Source organism: Nomascus leucogenys, chromosome 22a, assembly GCF_006542625.1.
Source record: "Nomascus leucogenys isolate Asia chromosome 22a, Asia_NLE_v1, whole genome shotgun sequence".
Lineage (NCBI taxonomy): Eukaryota > Metazoa > Chordata > Mammalia > Primates > Hylobatidae > Nomascus > Nomascus leucogenys.
The window spans coordinates 116,771,556-116,789,525 of record NC_044402.1 but is presented as its reverse complement, the minus strand read 5'-3'; the positions used below and the strand labels follow the sequence as shown (position 1 = coordinate 116,789,525).

At 38.9% G+C, this 17,970-nt stretch overlaps 1 protein-coding gene across 1 annotated transcript in view; it reads right to left on the bottom strand.

The window, feature by feature from the left end:
• Positions 1–835: 835 nt before the first annotated feature.
• Positions 836–17,970, bottom strand: part of XRCC5 (X-ray repair cross complementing 5) — a 97,337-nt gene continuing 80,202 nt past the window's right edge. The window contains exons 17-21 of the mRNA XM_003254047.3: positions 16,612–16,721; positions 14,229–14,325; positions 11,987–12,054; positions 2,724–2,798; positions 836–1,928 (exon numbers count right to left, since the gene is read on the bottom strand). Coding sequence (XP_003254095.1) covers positions 1,914–1,928; positions 2,724–2,798; positions 11,987–12,054; positions 14,229–14,325; positions 16,612–16,721 — 365 coding nt within the window. The 3' untranslated portion in view covers positions 836–1,913. The remainder of the gene's footprint in view (positions 1,929–2,723; positions 2,799–11,986; positions 12,055–14,228; positions 14,326–16,611; positions 16,722–17,970) is intronic.

Genomic DNA, 17,970 nt, shown 5'->3' with positions numbered 1-17,970 from the left:
AACAATACAGCACCCCAGGGCTACACTCAGCAGAACACCTGGGAGTTCTGTAAATCTGCCAATCTCATTTCAGGGAAACGGGACTTTGATGTGTTCATGCAAAACACGCTGTCCCTACTCAAAACAGTACGCTCTGATGAAGTCTACATAGCACATATACTTCACCTGTATGAAATGGATTTGGAAATTACATGACTCATTTAGTTCTTCCTCTCCTTAGTCTGTGAAACTAATTTCTTCCTTGAGGTATTCAGATTTAGGTAAAACAGGGTTAGAGAAGCACAAATAATCCTGCTACATTCAAACTAAGTCAAAAAGTATCAGAAGATCCAAAGGACTAACTTGATTTAAACTTTTCCTGGCATGACAAAAAGACTGACGTTTCCAAAAAGAAATTCCCCAAACTGCCAAAGACAGGTGCTGCTGATGAAGCCATACTTACTGAGCTGATTCATATTGCTGGGAGGATCTGATGAGAATAATGAAGATTTCAGAGATCAAAGTTTCCACTCTCTGTGGTTCTAAGAATGTCTCAGTTTTGTCCAAGTCACAAACAACCCCTGGGCTTTAACTACCTAACCAGAAACTATGATATGTCATCCTCTGTTGGGGTTACTTTAAATGGGCACCTGTATGTCAAGTTTGATGCAAGTGTGTATAGTATTGAGAGGATGCCCTAGAAGCCCAAAGTAAAGCACTCCTTTCTCTCCTCAGCTAAATGAATGATGTTCTATCTTGCAGATCGATTTTCAATCAATGGATAAGGGTGTTCAATTCTCAGCAGAGCACTGAAGAAGTCTTTTGCAGACAATAATTAGCAGCAATTCACAGAGAAATGAGTCATTTATGCCTTTAATGTTACATGTACAAAATTGTGTATTAGTGACCACTTATGAGGGTGCTGAAGACAGAGGTGATTGGGTACCAAGAAGTCTGTACACCAAAGAGGAACTGGAACTCAAGGCAAGAATGAGGACAAGAAAAAAAAAGAGAATAAAGGCTTTGTTATTTTCTTATTTAGTAAAGGAGACACCATCCAGAAAGATGAAAGCTGACTTAGGTAGAAATGGGAAAGACCGGAAAGTTACCTAAGTGTTTTAATATAACGAAACTTTCTCTCTTTGAGGCCTGCAAGTAGAGAATAGTGAAGTGATATAATTCTAACTACTGTAGTAAATTTTTCAGTTTTTGAGTTTTTAAAGGTTCACTAATATGGCAGAGACTGGGCCAAAAGGTCTCTTCTTCATGAGACCACCACCATAACTCACTGCTTAAAAGGAGTATGAAGGGAAATTGTGCTCCCCTTCCCACCCCACTTAAAGAAAACCACCTATATACAGAGGCAGAGTAATGTGGTAACTAAAAGGTCTCAACTAAAAAGAGAAGTGAGTCTGTCCTTACCCATGGTTTTCCTAACGCAGCTGCTTGTTGGGAGGAAGCAAATGCTACTGCCCGCTCAACACAAATTGTGACAGCTGGAGGATCAGGCAAAGGAGGACTCAGGAAAGGGTTAAGAAACTCATCAATAACCATGCCATGGTTCCACATGAGACACTAATCACATCACAAGGGCTGCAATTGTCACTGATGTACTAGGTCAAGAAGAGATCTACTTTCCAGAAACTTCAAAGCATGTATGTAATATACAAAGATCAGTAAGACCACAGAAGAAATAATACACCAACCAGAAAATAACAATGACTCTTTATAAACTTGTATGGGGTCTAAATTATCCCTTGTAATATATATGTGTGTATTCATTCCACAGAGAATTAGATGATCGCCTCCAGGTAACCTGCTGGGAATTTCTTGAGCTTTTGGCTCCCCTTGAATGGCCGCATCCAACTTGTTTTGTTAGAACTCCCAGCATCACAGCGATGGCAGCTCTCTTAGATTCCCCATACATCCACGACCTATATCATGTCCAACTGAAAACAAGAACAACACACTTAGGAAGGAACCAGGCCAATTTTATGCCACTGCTTCTCTGGTGAGAGAGGGTTTAATGAAAATGACTCTACATTGGAAGGCATGCATGTACTTGCTCATTTATTCACCGCTCACTATTTCAGGAGTTAAACATTCAAGTATCTACTCATTTTAGTAATGAGAACGTCTCTAAAAAAGGTTGACATCATAGTATGTAGTGTTTGTTCATCAGTTGTCACATGAAGCTTAAAGGCGGGAAGTTTCCAAACATTAAGGACAGATACAAAAGACAACATTTACTACACAGCTTCGCAGGCATCAACAACATGGTGTAATGGGGTCCAGAAATCCTCAAATGCCTATCGGTCTATTTTGTTTACATTAAGTTAATTGAGAACATTTAAGAAGTAGCCCTTTTAAGGGCTGTTTTTATTTGTCAACCCACACAAACTGCATGGTGTATTACTTATTTTTGGTTAAGAGCAATTTCAGTGAATTACAACATTTTGCTACTAATGGAATAGCCTCCCTAGCTCTTTTTCAGCCCTTCAAGGGAGAGGATTAATCTGAATGAACAATATAGCCGACACCATGAAACACAGGAATTTCCATTACGAAATTACCTATCTGATTGAATTTATAATGGCAATATATAATGGTGTAGGAAGCTTCTGGTGTATTGGAAATTAAAACACAAATAAGCAACAAGTCTAACATAATCAGCCTTTGTGGCTGTATTTACAGCTCAGGCGACTTCAATCACAGAACACCAGGTGCATATTAAAAGTACTTACTAAATCGTCCACATCACCACCTTCTTCAAATACAGCTGCTGTGTCTCCACTTGGTTTGTCTTTGGGGGCCAGAAACTGTAAATAGAAAGTCAGTTATCATACCAAAATGATATTTTTACCCCTTTGAAGGAGGGAACAATCTGCTAGCATTGCCACAGGGAAACCTAAGGCAGCCTGCTTAGCAGTCTCACTGCAAACAGCCCAAAAGAAACATCATCCTGGCGTACGCTCCTTCACTTGGCTTTGGGTGAGAGGCCCAGTTTTGAGGTTCAAGTAGTCCATACTAACTCATCACCAGAGAAAGTGCTCATGAAGAGGAGGAAATAACATGGCTTGTCAAGACAGTGACTATGTGTAGGGTCCTGTATAAGCATGGTGGACATCTGCTGTTTCCAGTTCTGTTTCCACAGGAAATAAGTTGGCTTGCTAAGGTTAAGAAAATAACCAACCACCCCAAACTAGTATGCTCTTTTGAAAGGAGCATGAGAATCAAGTCAAGATTAGAATAATCTCAAGTTGAATGATGAAGAATCAGGAAAAAAAAAAAAAGATTAGAATAATCTATTCTTAAATTCCACTGTGGACAAAAGCAGTAAAAGGGGGACTTCTTATAAGAAACGTGAAATGCAAAAATGAGTGAGCTTGGAAGGTTGTTTGATTCCTTTTATGGAAATCTTTCAATTTGTGTTAGAAATTGTTTGAAAACAGACAGATGAGAAATGGATGAGAAAACCGTTCAGCATCACTGTTCTAGATGTGGAGCTTCTGAAAGGCAGATACATAGTAAGTAATACAGCAAAGTCCAGGAAGTGAAGTCTGTGAGGATCTAGGAATGACACTCAGATTTTAAAAGGGTAATGAGGTGAGTGCCCTTGAAAATTATCTGAACACTCTTTTTCCATCCTGTCCCTCCAAGGGATAGCAGTGGGGAGCCTTTTCCTTCAAGGCATGTGGCGGCTGCCTCTAAGAGCTGGGTTCTAGCAATGCATATCTATCTAGCAATGCCTATCTATCCTAACACGAGAAGGTGATTTCCTGGTAGCACGCCTGCCTGTAGGAGTGAGTGTTTTAGAGAGGGCAGTGGAAAGTGGGGCACTTCTACTTTTCCTTTGGGGGCCAGAAACAGTAAATAGAGAATCAGTTATGGTACCACAACTGACTGGCCCCTAGAGGCATTCTGGCATTCCTCAGGCTGAGAGTGCATGGAGCAGGCATGCAGTGAGCGAGCCTTCCAGCCCACTCATGCTCTCCTGTAGTTGCTTCCACTCAAGAGGAAAAAGTATAATTATACTTTCCTCACTCTCAACATGAAAAAATGGTAAGAGCTGCCATTCTCTACATTCCTGTTACTTTTATGGTACAATGGACACAATTATGACCTATGAAACCTAAGACCTATAAATAAACTAAAATATGTCTCTTTAAAAAGTCAAACCAAAGTGAACCATGAAATATGAGGCTGCATGTGGCAAGTTTCAGGAAGCACGAAAGCTCTGCCTGTCCTTCCATTCCTCATATACAAAAACACACACAGGTAACAAAGTGGTAACAGTGGAGGCTGTGTCTGCCTTGAGGTGCAGTGCCTTCATCAGCACCATGGACATAATAGTTTGTTGATCAACCACTCTCTTGGACTTTTTTTTCCCTCAGTTAAGACCACCTCAATATTCATTAACTTCTTTTTTGACTGAGCGCATAAGGAATTTATCTTCTTTTAAGGACATTTATGGATCTTTCCATAGCCCTTTGTTGACCCTAAACTGGGCCACGTGCAAGACTGAGAATCAATGGTATTAAGAGACAGAAAATCCCAGCAATGGGGGCAGACAGTCTGTAACAGAATTGTGATGAAGCTTCTGTTTCATTCATTCTGTTTATTCTAGGTGATTATGAATAAAGATATCTGACAGCCAAATACAGATAAACGAATAAAAAATCTATACATTTACTGGCATATGATTTATCTGTAAAGGTTAAATAAACTACTCTATCCTAGATTCTCAAATTGGTTTTTATTTGGGGTTTTCCGGGTTATTATCATACTTTTTATGTTGTACCTCTCCTCTCCTACTCATTATCATTAACCCCTGCATGATTTTCGTGATATCAGGACTACAGGGCTACAGGATAAGACTTATCCAGTTGGGGCAAGAGAATAAACAGTAAAGCTGCATCCTGCCATAAATCTCTGTAGGGCCACAAATGACTGGTATCTTCCAAACATCTGAAAAACTCCATAGCCTCAATGATTCCGTAGCCCACTATGTCTTGTATGACCCCTTAGTTAAGGACTTATTGTTGGCACAGTATGACCATGGTATATATACTTAAGCACAAATGGCACATCTCTGAGACTAGGCCAAATTCCTAGGAAGAAATGAGCAGCAGCAAAAATCCTACATTTTCATCAAGTGCTAAGTATCGTCTGCAACTGATTTTCCTGACAGATCTGCTTCATATTTCTGTGTAAGCAAATTATGTTTAAAAGCTGGGCTGCCATCCATTATCCTTCCCAATGCCCCAGGCAAGGCTGATCTCTTCCACGTATCACTCGTCCTCATCAGTGTTTGTAACTGCAAGTAATCCTAGCCCACGCAGTGACAAGGAAGCAAGATAGAGCAGAGAACTCAATGACTGTCCTGCTTTCTCAATAAAAGCAAGAGATTCTCCGAATCTCTTCTGCAGAAAGGGGTCGGAGTCAACTGTCATCTTTTCTCGTGTGTTCTTTCCCTCTGCAATATGCTGAGAAAGTAGAGAATAGACAGATAGAAAGGGCAGGGCATGTGTGTGAGTGACATATTCCTTCTTCCTCAAACCACCATCACTTACCTGGGGTTACCATAAAAGTGCCTCCTTACCTGGAGAACTTTATGAAATGGATAATCTACTACTTTTCAAGTACACTGAAATATAATCCTGGCCACAAGCAGAGTAATGAAATCAATAACCTCTATATAGAAACTGCCAGTCCTATCCCCCCATAAGACTAAAAGACTATCATCTTGTGCTCAGACCCTAACCGACCCCCAAAGTAAAAACACATGACTTCCACTGGGTTGTTTCCAACACCATCAGGTGATTCCAAAGGATTACTGACAATCTAGATGTGTAAAAAAGCATCAAAAAGAATAAAAGTCAGTTTGCATGTACTTTGCCTAAAATGACATATATTTGGGTTTCATTAATGCCACTTGTAGCTTAACGGATGCTATAAACACTAATATGGTGCAAGAGGGAAATCCTGCAGCCTAGTGTGGAGAACACAATTATAACCCTGTCAGTTTCTCAGGAACCCTATGCCAGCCACCTGACCTTTTCATAACTAATTTCCCTCAAAAACAAAATGTGAATACTACTACTTACCATACCTATCTTAGGGGTTCTTGAGTCTCAGATAAAATAGAGAATGAAAAAATTCGTTATGGTATTGTAAGTTTCATGTTCTAATTCCTAGGAATGCATTTAACATATGTCCACCAAGTGGTATGTACAAGAATATACACAGCATCTCTATTCATAACTGCCAAAGGACAAACAAGCAAATGTCCATCACTAGGAGAATGGATGAATAAATTGTGGTAAAATCATAAAAGGGATTACTACATAGCTATGATCACTTAATTGATGAAAAAAGGCATGATTCCAATTATATGAAGGTCAAAAACAGGCCAGACGACTCTCAAGTGACAGAAGTCAGAATGGTGGTTACCTCAAGGGATGGGGGCTTCCGACTGGGAAGGTACCAGGGAGGCTTATGGGGTGATGGAAATGTTCTATTATTTTGATCTGGGTGGTGAGCACCCAGGTACATGAATGTGTAAGTGGCACAGTTAAGATCTGTGCATTTACTGTATACATGTTCTACCTCAATAAAAAATTTAATATCATATCTTAAATGTATCAAGCCTTAAATAAATATTGGGTAACATTGTGATATTTTCATTATTACTTTTCTTGTGCTAGCAAACTACACCAGAGAATTAAGGCAGAAAATGAAAGCAGAAAGGAGCAAAGAAAAATGTCATAGGGTCCAACAGGGGCCAGCAGTTTGACAAAACTGCTCTCAAGAAATGATTCTTAACCTTTGTCTTCAATCCTTCACTAAGCTTTGGAGAATTCCTGTGCACTCTCACACACAGAACTGGATGTACTCTTGAAAAAGGGAGCATGAGCATCCTTTCTCTAGGTAGATGTGGTTGGTGGCATTATAAGGTGAAGGCGTGAAGAGCTGGCGCCATGGTGTGGTGATAAGGTGACCGTAGCGGGCATCTGGGGGTCTGGATTCCAGTCAGTTCTGCTGGCCACTAGCTTGCTGTGAGGCAGAGAAAACTTTACCTCTCTAGACAGGGGTGTTGGTAAAATGGCCACACTGCTATCTATGAATGTCTGTGATACTAAGGTGGAAAATCCATAAATGTCAACAACAATAAAGAAGGATAAATTAGGCAGTTACAAGAAAAACAAGTGCTAAAATAATGATTTTTTTTTTTTCATAGAGCTTACATCAAATGATTATTTAGATATAGCTCAGCCTCTTGGAATCTGGTAAAAAAAAAAATAATGATCCCAATGCCATGGGGATAAATCCTCTTCCTTTACTGCTTTCTCAATACTAAAGGAGAATGAAGGACTAGGGCAGTGCTAGAACTAGATTCCTGGCCAGTGACTTACTGTGAGCTCTCAGACACATCACTTTACCTCTTCTGCCCACTACAGAGCTGGGAGAACTGATAGATGAAGGGCACACAAAGGCTATACAAAGATTCTACCAGACATCAAATGCTAATGGCGTATCTAATCATACAAACTAGAAACAGAAAAAGTGGAAGAACTGACAGGTTATAATGATAATAAAAATGAACATTAAAGAATGATTTATGCCTAGGTTTCAAAATGAAATAAGAGGTACCGGGAAACTTAAAGTGACTGTCTAAACTTATGTCATGCAAAAACTTTCTATTTCTGTAGCAGAGCTGACTTCCTTCTATTTCTCAAAGAATCATACAATCCCCATATTTCTAGAACAACTGGAGGGTAATAGCTCTTAAGATGTTATACAAATGTAAAGTTATAATTTTCATTTAAAATGAACATCCCTGGATAATTATTTCCTTTCAAATGTCAACATTTAATAGCAAGAATTTGACAGCTTGCTAACTTTAAATAACTTATGGGAAATACCTCAAAAGAATTTAAATAGACTGTGAGGATTGTTCTTTAACCTCAGTGATTATAGTCAAGTTTCCTTAAATGATTATTTGGGAAGTGACCAAATTGAACATTTGAAGGCAATACAAATGAATATTTCAGTACATGGTCAAAAGTGATTATATTTCTCTCACTTGGCTAAGAGAAATAGCTAAAGCATGTCTCTTCTATTAAAACCACAAGAAATCAGCTTCCTTGAGCCAGAATCTTCCTCTGCAATTCTCCCCATTATGTACACTCTCCCTTCTACACTTCTCTCCAAAAATCAACAGATGCCATTTAAAAGTATTTTCAGGCCAGGCATGGCTGGGATTACACGCCTGCAATCCCAGCACTTTGCAAAGCCAAGGTAGGCAGATCACTTGAGGTCAGGAGTTTGAGAACAGCCTTGCCAACATGGTAAAACCCCGTCTCTACTAAAAATACAAAAATTAGCTGGGTGGGGTGGTGCGTACTTGTAATCCCAGCTACTGGAGAGGCTGAGGCATAACTGCTTGAACCTGGGAGGCAGAGGTTGCAGTGAGCTGAGACCGTGCCACTACACTCCAGCTTGGGCAACAGAGTGAGACTCTGTCTCTAAATAAGTAAATAAATAAATAAATAAAAGCATTTTTAATACAAAGGATCAAGTTTTCACCCTGGAAAACAAAATAAAGGGTTCATGTGATATTAAAGCAGACACAAAAGCATAATCTCACAGTCAGCCATGATATAGTGACAGGTGGGGGTACCCAGCACTATACTAACGAGAACTGACAGACATAATACAGTGTACACTGAAGATGAGTCAAAATTACAGGGTCTACTCTATGACTTTCCAGGTTATTCTAACCACCACCTGGCTCTAGGCCAGAAAGTCATTTGTTGAGATGAAGCAGACAGGGAGTACTGTATTTTAGAAATGATTGGTTCAAGATTCCATTTATAAAACTTAATCCACTTGAAAATGAAGATCTGGTGTGGTGCAAAGGAACGTGCATTTTAATCCTCTTGCTACCTCTGTGAGCTCAAAGTGTAACCCCACTTTATCTTTCTAGGGCTTGGCTTCCCAGTGGTAACAGGGATGGTAGTTCCTGCTCTTGCCAATTCTTAGCAGATCATTGTGAGGATTACAGAGATAATACTGGGCTGTTTGGTTCGGGAGTTGGATACCAGTAAAATTCTACTACTCTTATTTTCTACCATTATCTAGATATGATGTATATAGTGTTCTAGACAAACACCATACAATGTGAATGGTTCTTTAGCAGTCAAAGTGTCATATAAACATCTGGTATACATACTACATTGGCTAAAGCACTGATAAATGTGGGGAAAAAAAGGAAATGGTGTGAAAGAGTCTGCTAGGTGAATGTGCAATGTACTTTTTTTGGAGGCTATCAGATAATATATATCAAAGTGCCTAGCACAGAGCTGGTGGTACTCAATACATTTTATGCTGAATTTCCTAACTTCTTATCTGCCATGACAGTGAAGTTCAGTTTTGCTGGTAGTACTGGAAGCACACTCTCTGTGCCTTGACTATGGAAACACTATGCTCTAAAAGGAAGAAGATGCCAGTCAGAGCCAGGCAACCCGTGGCTGAAGTAGAAGAGATTCTCTCCACTGATGTTCTCTCTATTCAAAGATGGTGAAGTTTTGAGAGTTGTCTTTTTTTTTTTTTTTTTTTTCTGAGATAGAGTTTCGCTTTTGTTGCCCAGGCTGGAGTGCAATGGCGCGATCTCGGCTCACCCCAACCTCCACCTCCCAGGTTCAAGCAATTCTCCTGCCTCAGGAGAGTTGTCTTAAACTACAACTGACATCAGTTCTGATATCAGAATTATCTAGGGACACCATCTTATACCTACCTGGTCATTAACTGAAATTTCTCTCTATAGCTTCATCATTAGACATTAAAATTCCTCATGCTTAGGCTCAGTGCCTTTACATTTCAAAGACAACCTATTTGCATTACAGAACAAGCCTTGCACAATTTGCAAGTGCATCATGTTTTCAGATTTCTTTCCTGTCTAATATTCTGGGTTAACTTAGCTGGAACATCTTTGGTTAAGATGTGCTGCTGGGAGGAAACACAAGCTTTTTTAGGTCACGGCTCCTCACTTCTTCCAAAAACCCTAGTATGTATTGTCACCTGGATAACAAATTTTCTTAATGTAACAATGACAAAAAATATTTTTCCCGATTTACTTGTTTAGCAAAAATTGATTGATAGGTCTTCACACCATGTGACAATGAATATTATGTGTCAACTTGGCTGGGCTGTGGTCCCCAGTTGTTCCATCAAACACTACTCTAGATGTTGCTGTGAGGGTATTTTGTAGATGTGATTAACATCTAAAATTACCTGATTTTAAGCAAAGATTAATCTTAGTAATATTCGTAGATCTCATCCAATCAAGTGAAGGCCTTAGGAGCAAAAGCTGAGGTTTCTGCTTCAGGACTGTAACATAGAAATCCTGCCTGAGTTTCCAGCCTGCTAGCCTGTCCTACAAATTTCAGACTTGCCAAGCCCTACAATCACACAAGCCAATTTCTGAAATTTCAGCCAATAAATCTCTCTCTCTCTATGTGTGTGTGTATGTGTATACACACACACAGACACACACACACACATGTATGTTCTCTTGGTTCTGTTTCTCTGGAGAACCTTGACTGAAATAGCCCAGTTCAATGAGGAGATATTATCAAACGTTGTATAAAGTGACAAATATAAATAAAACCAAACAGTTAAATGGCATACTCAAGCCCATGGTGCTCAGTATTGACTGTGGCAGAGAGGGTACAGACACCACGGAACCCCTTCTGAGATATAATCACCACCTTGCTTCAAAAATTCCAGGATGCTACTCCCTGAAAGTAGGGATGACATCTGTTTCTCTTTTTAACAAAAATCTTTTGCCAGGCAAAGTGCTTAATAAAAATTCTTGTATATTTTAATTTCTCTTCCAAACCATACTATGGTTTCTGCCAAATGCCTTTCTTGAGTTGAAAATTGAAGATATTTAAATTTTGGCCTGAATTTAGCCATCTGATTAACATTTTCAGCTTTGTGTCTGTCACTTCCCTAACAGATTCCTATTCACCAGCCCCAGACCAAGCTCTCCCTTAGTGTGTATAGTTATTTTCTGAGTCTCCGTTGCTTCCCTCTGCTCCATTTTAACTGCCTGAGCTTCTAGAGGGCAGGGGTGCTGTCTTATCATCCAGCACAGTGCCTAGCATATCGTAGAAGCTTAGTAACTGAGAGCTGTCAGGTGCCAGAAGAACTACATCGGTCAGTGACTGTAACTGAAACTGAATGTTATGAAGTATATACTTTTGAGCTATTCAACTTAATTCATTAAAATTTCATCACAACCTTGAGGTACAATGAAGGATTACTGAACTAAATAACCGCATGTATTTGACTCATGGCTGAATAAGATTCAATACACACCAAACAAGGAGGCCTAGGCCTAACAATGTGTGTGAATAAAAAGCTCATGGGGACTGCATGGGGTCTTTTACTGAAAATACCTGGATGTCCCTTATGCTAGAATACTAGTGTTTCTCTGTTCACTATACAATACAATCACCTGAGGAGTTTTAAAATGCAAACAAACCAACTGTGCCCAGGACCCATCTCAGACAGAATCTCTAGGGTAATTCTGATTTTTAATCAGTATTAACAAAAAAAAAAAAGAAAGAAAGAGAAAAGAAAAGAAAAGAACAAGCTCACCAGGTAACTAATGTGTGGCCAGGGTGGGAATCACTGTGGATTTCATAACCTTTACCAGGGCAGAGGTTAAGTTTGTGCACTATGGAGTTCAACAGCATGCTCTAGAGGTACTGAAGCTGGGATTATAGGTGAGTTCCAGAAATATAACCACAGCCTACAGGAAACTGAGTAAGATTATAATTTCTCCCATGAGGATGCTGTGGTTGAAGCAATTTACATATTGAATACAAAATGAGTACACTAATTTAGTTACCCATAAAATTTAACTTCTTCGAGGGTATCAAGAAAATAAAGTCCACTATAATAATTCAACTAAAGACAAAGGGTTACCCCTCAATACCTTTTTGGCTTCCTCAGCTGTGACAGAACTTCCAGAGGCTTCCTCTTTGGTGATCAGAGTAATTCCATCTAAAAAGTAATTCAGAGAGTAAAATCAAAACACAAAGAATCAACCCCAATCCCATTTTCCTTTCCACCACACCTCCTCCCACCTTTGAGCTGAAGATTTCTTTTTTTTTTTTTAGAGAGACAGGGTCCCACTATGTTGCCCAGCCTGGTCTCGAACTCCTGGGCTCAAGTGATCCTCCCGTCTTGGCCTCCCAAAGTGCTGGGATTACAAGCATGCGCCACTGTGCCCAGCTTGAGCTGGAGATTTTTAAAACTATAAAGGTGCTCTGTTCTATAAAACTATAAAGGCGAACTAATTAACAATGACCATCTTAAATTATCTTTTCTCCAGTTTTTGCTTGTGTAAAAAGCAATAAAGGCCGCATGTCAAATGCCACGTGTTCCATGAGGCCTTCCTTGATCAACTCTACGTTAAGTCTCCCCTTCTTTAGAAATCTCAGATCACTTTATTACTTTGAAATGGCTCTTGTCATATATAACTATTTGTACACATGTTCTCTCTCCTAAGAATATATTTTCTCAAGGGCAGACACTCAGTCTTATAAATCTTTATATTTCCCTCAATGTACAGTATGTCCTTACTTAACTATCATCAATAGGTTGTTGGAAACTGTGACTTTAAGTGAAACAAAAGTAGGTCCTTGAATAATATTGTTTCATTATAACACTGAGGAGAAAAAAAATGGTTTCATTATGTGTCATTTTGCTTAAAGTCACAATTTTCAAGAACCTATGGACAACATTAAGTGAGGACTTACTGTAGAACATAGCAGAAACTCAATAAATAAATGATAATTAAATGACTGTATGCTTTTGTCCAAGACATCAGGTGCCCAATATGGAACCAAGCCACGCATTTCGTCTTGTGGCCATGTTACTGGCTATTGATAGACTGGCCAGGGGACTAGGGAGGAAGAAAACATGGTCTTCATCAAGGGGCATGTCTATCATTTAGGACAGTTTATCAATTTTAGCTCAGTAAGAGCAAATCAAGGGTAGAAAATCTACTATTTAGTTTGCTCTTCTTCCTATTTTCCTACATCAAATGGCTGATGTACTGTTCGAAAAGCACATGTATTTAACATCCATTTGTACCTATGCATGGCCTTGGTCATCTGTATTCTCTCAGTGGCGTATAAGCTATCAGAAAATACGGATTTTGCGTATGACCTGTAAGTTTCTTTTCAGCAAATAATATGCTATAGGCATTCAATAAATACCAAAACCAATCTCCTTCATTTACGGGGTCAACAGCAGAGACACAAAAGTGATTTGAGTAAGCCCCCTTCACTACCCATTCCAATTCCTTTTGTTCTCCAGTGCAGAAGTTAAAGGGCTGAAAAATTAACTGTCAGGAAAACAGTTACCTGTGTGATGAAGAGTTGCCCATTAGAAGATGGATAGATAGGTATGCAACTCTTTTTATATAGAATTTGCACAGAAAGAGAGATTGAAACAAATTTTGCATCTCTAGTAAAAGTGAAAAGTTTATCTCATAAACATAATCATTTTCATAATATGTATTTTAAACAAGTAATATCTTATACCTGGGTTCTAAAAGAAAATCAGGTCATGTTTTTAAAAAGGTGGGGCAAAGGGCATGAAAAAAAGCAAAGATCAAGCCTAACACTGAAAGAATGTGTGCTGTCTTCTTTCTGGGTTTAACCTGCATTGGTTGCTGTGCAAGTGAGGAAATGAATGGTTTTGGAGCATGAAGATGCTGGTCTGCTGAAACGGAAAGTCCAAGAACATGGTAAATGAAAAGTAGCAGGGAGATAAAATCTGGGTGAGGTCAACCAAAGGGCTGTGGATCCAGCAGGACTAAAATGGCCTAAGGATCTGAGAAAGAGGACAATATTCACCCACACAGCTGCTCCATTCAACAAACAGAAAGGCATAGCCCTGAAATAGGTCATGCTGCGTAAAGAGTCTAAGATGGAACTTACGTGTTTATTTATTATTTATCACTTTGTATTTATGCTTATTAAGGGAGAGTTTGAGTTCACCGAACACTGAGCATTTCCCAAAGCCATATAGAAAGTCATCACGTTTCCCACGTAACTCATTATACAATGCAGTTTATATTTAGAATTTATATGTATATTTAGAATAAAATAGCATAAGTATTTTAAAAATACTTTAAAAAAAAAAAAAAAAGACAAATGACAACTTACCCTGAACAACAATTTCCCAGAAATGATTTAATTGTTTAATTTCCACTTTCTCTCGAAGGGCTTTCAGGAAGTTGTTAAAGCGCTGCTCTTCTGAAAACTGTGGTAGCAAGTTGGGGTAGAGGAGGCAGCAAGTCAGAGCAAACACAAAAACAAATTCACCCCAAACCAAAGTTTGGTCTGAATCGCCTTATTTATTACAAAAAAATAAAATGTTCTTCTTTGGTACATGGGAAGCTGGCATTCCAAACTGAGGTGTGTTCACTGGGGACCAGAAATCCTTCCATCTGTGGAAGGCACAGAGCTTCCTAGAGTCAGTTTTTCTGTGGTGGCCTAGCCCTTTGTTTTTAACATTTAATATAGAAAATCCCAAACAAAAACAGAACAATTTAGTGAGTGCTCACACACTCATAACCCAGCTTCAATAATTATCAACTCAGGCCGAGCATGGTGACTCATGCCTGTAATCCCAGCACTTTGGGAGGCTGAGCCGGGCAGATCACCTGAGGTCAGGAGTTCGAGATCAGCCTGGCCAACATGGGTCCGTCTCTACTAAAAATACAAAAATTAGCTGGGTGCGGTGGCAGGCGCATGTATTCCCAGCTACTCGGAAGGCTGAGGCAGGAGAATTGCTTGAACCCGGGAGGCGGAGGTTGCAGTGATCCAGCCTGGGCAACAAGAGTAAAACTCCTTCTCAAAGATAAAAAATAAAATAAAGAAATAATTATCAACCAAACCAATCTTGCTTCCTTTATACTATGACCTTCTTCTCCCATAACCCTCCAATTATATTGAAGCAAATTTCAGTCAAATTATTTCATTTATAAATATTCTTGTATGAAATATAGAAAATATATACTCTTTTAAAACACTCACATGCCATTAACACCATATAAAAAATTAATAACTCCTTAATAGAACCAAATAACTAGCCAGTATTCTCATTTTCCTAATTGTTCCATAAAACTTAAAGATAATCTTTTTACAGTTCAAAAAATATCCCTTGGTCGGGTGCAGTGGCTCACCCCTGTAATCCCAGCACTCTGGGAGGCCAAGGTAGGCAGATAACCTGTGGTCAGGAGTTCGAGACCAGCCTGGCCAACATGGTGAAACCCCGTCTCTACTAAAAATACAAAAATTAGCTGGGCGTAGTGGCATGCGCCTGTAATGCCAGCTACTCAGGAGGCTGAGGCAGGAGAATCGCTTGAGCCTGGGAGGCTGAGGTTGCAGTGAGCCGAGATCCGCCATTGCACTCCAGCCTGGGCGACAAAAGCCAAAGTCCGTCTCGAGAAAAAAAAAAAAAAAGGAAAAGAAAAAATAAGAATCTCTCCATTAAGACTGAATGATATGTCATTGAAGTCTCTTCTGCTCCTCTTCTATTTTTTTTTTTTTTTTTAATAAATACAATGTGACCTGGTATTTTTTAAGGACACTGGGTGGCAACCATGCACAGAGGTGTTATAAGACACTCCATCTAGCCTGGGTAGTGCTTTAAAAAAGCAATACACTTTTACTATCTCTTTCCATCGAACCAAATCTTTCTCCATCCAACTGAATCATCTACAGTCTTGTCCTGACTCTACTTTTCCAAAATTTGTCTTTTATCTGAAGAGTATTCAGGTCATCTACTTCTGAATCTGTTATTGAATCTAATTTTAATGATTTTTCCGTTTTCTTGTCACTCTTTGTAAGCACCTAAATTATTTAAGCATTAATTCATTCATACGTTCAGCAAGTATTTAATAAGTACCCACACAAGAACATATACTACAACTGTGCCCACTTTAAAAATCTGCTTTCTAATTTAAACTTGCTCACCTCTTACCTAGAGATATAAAAGCCTATACATAATTTGGAAAAGTTTTAGAAATTTTCTAACAATTCCTAATAAAACAATCAAACAGACAAAACCCACACAAAAGGTATGGGAGGAACTTATTGTCAGTGTTCTTTTTTTTTCCTGACATTTAGATCCCTACTCCTGTCTTCATAAAATCTTTCTCAATAATTATACCAATATATATTTTCCATCCATTTCCCTAAAATAGCCCATCCTTTACATTAATGAGTGGGCCACCAGAGGTTATAATGGAAATTTCCTTGGTTCCCTAAATAGGAACAGAAAGCAAAGGCCAGGGCTTCAGTACAATAAAAAGCCAACTTTCAGGGATAAAACACCCTACCTACTCATCTTTATCCCATCTCAGAAATGACAGTGATAGTAACATGAGTTTAAGTCATTTTTAGTTCCACTGGCATACACTGCTATTCACATTGAGAATGATAATTTCCACGGCCAAGGCTCATTTCCAGGATGCTGTATGCCTCTTTCCCTGTGATAGTCGCCAACTGTTTAGGAAGAAAAGAGATGCTAGGATAGCATTACCTTAATGGCTTCTTCCCGGAAGGCTCGGATGCAGTCCATGCTCTTCATAAAATATGGTGTTTCATTAGTATCCAAAAACTGTTCGATGTGATTTATGAGCTGGTTACTCGCTAAAACATAAGACAACAAATTTTCTTAGATTTGAGTGATGCCTGAGCGAGGGTATGCTTCTGTGTTTATGCCTATAAGTATGTATTATAGCTCACAAGCCTCATGGTCAGCAAGCACAATTGCCATACTTCTTTTAGGGGAGAGATGAGATGCAAAATTCTGATTTCAAAACTCTGTATTTGAAAAGTCTGAATAATACCTATTGATATTTGTCAAGAAATTAATTTCTAAAATGCTGAGAATTATAGTTGAAATATTCCTTTTTGGGATGTCAGAACCTAGGTTGTAGTTGTTTTTAAAACTGCTGTTGTTATTTTATTTTCCCCCAGAATTTAGGGGCCATTTGGATAATTCAAAACTGCCTTTCCTATTGTATTCACAGAAAACAGATCCTCTAGTCCCTCCCCTAATTCTACTCAGGATAATTGTCTAACAGCGCTGGGCAGTGAAAAATAATGAGCCAGGGGACACCCCATCTTCTACCAATCCAAGGTTAAATTAGAAAAGATCAGCCCTAGTCTTAACAAAATATCCCTTTCGAATGAGAAATCATTACTATCTATCTTACGCCCTTAGCTGGACTTGAATATTCTCCCTATTGCTCACTACTCCAAAAGCCACAAATACTTAATAAACAGTAACTGTCAGCAAGCAATGTCACAAATGCTACAGAAAGAGAAAATGCATTCATAGTGTTATCATTTCCAAAGTAGATTACACCTTACAAAGAAACAAAAAATTCTTCAGTATGAATAAAAAGCAGAGGAAAAAGCAAATCTAAAAGTCATGAGGAAACTTAACTTGCTGTGCAGATCAAAACTGACCCTTAAGATCTGTGTGTGGAAGAACAAATCAGGGAGATGTGGGTATTCATGCCTAAAGGCTCCTCTCCCTTGTCCCCTGAAACCATTCACTAGCTGTGGCTGTTTGGCAATTTATGCTGAATGCTCAAGATATTCTATGACTGCATGTTTCCCCAAATCACAGCCACCTGTGAGCATTCTAGTAGCTACCTGTGTATGCACAATGCTAAAGAAAACTACTTTCAAGCTTTACCAATAAAGGCCCCAGGCCACTAACTCTGTGAATCTCAGTGACCTGAACATTACTCAACGCCTTCCTTATTAAAAACATGAAATTGGTGCTAAGAATCTACTTATTTCCTAAGGACCATACAGCATGTGGAAAGGATTAAAAAACCGGATGAAGTATTTTTTAATACAGCAATTTTCCAGGAAGGGAAAAATA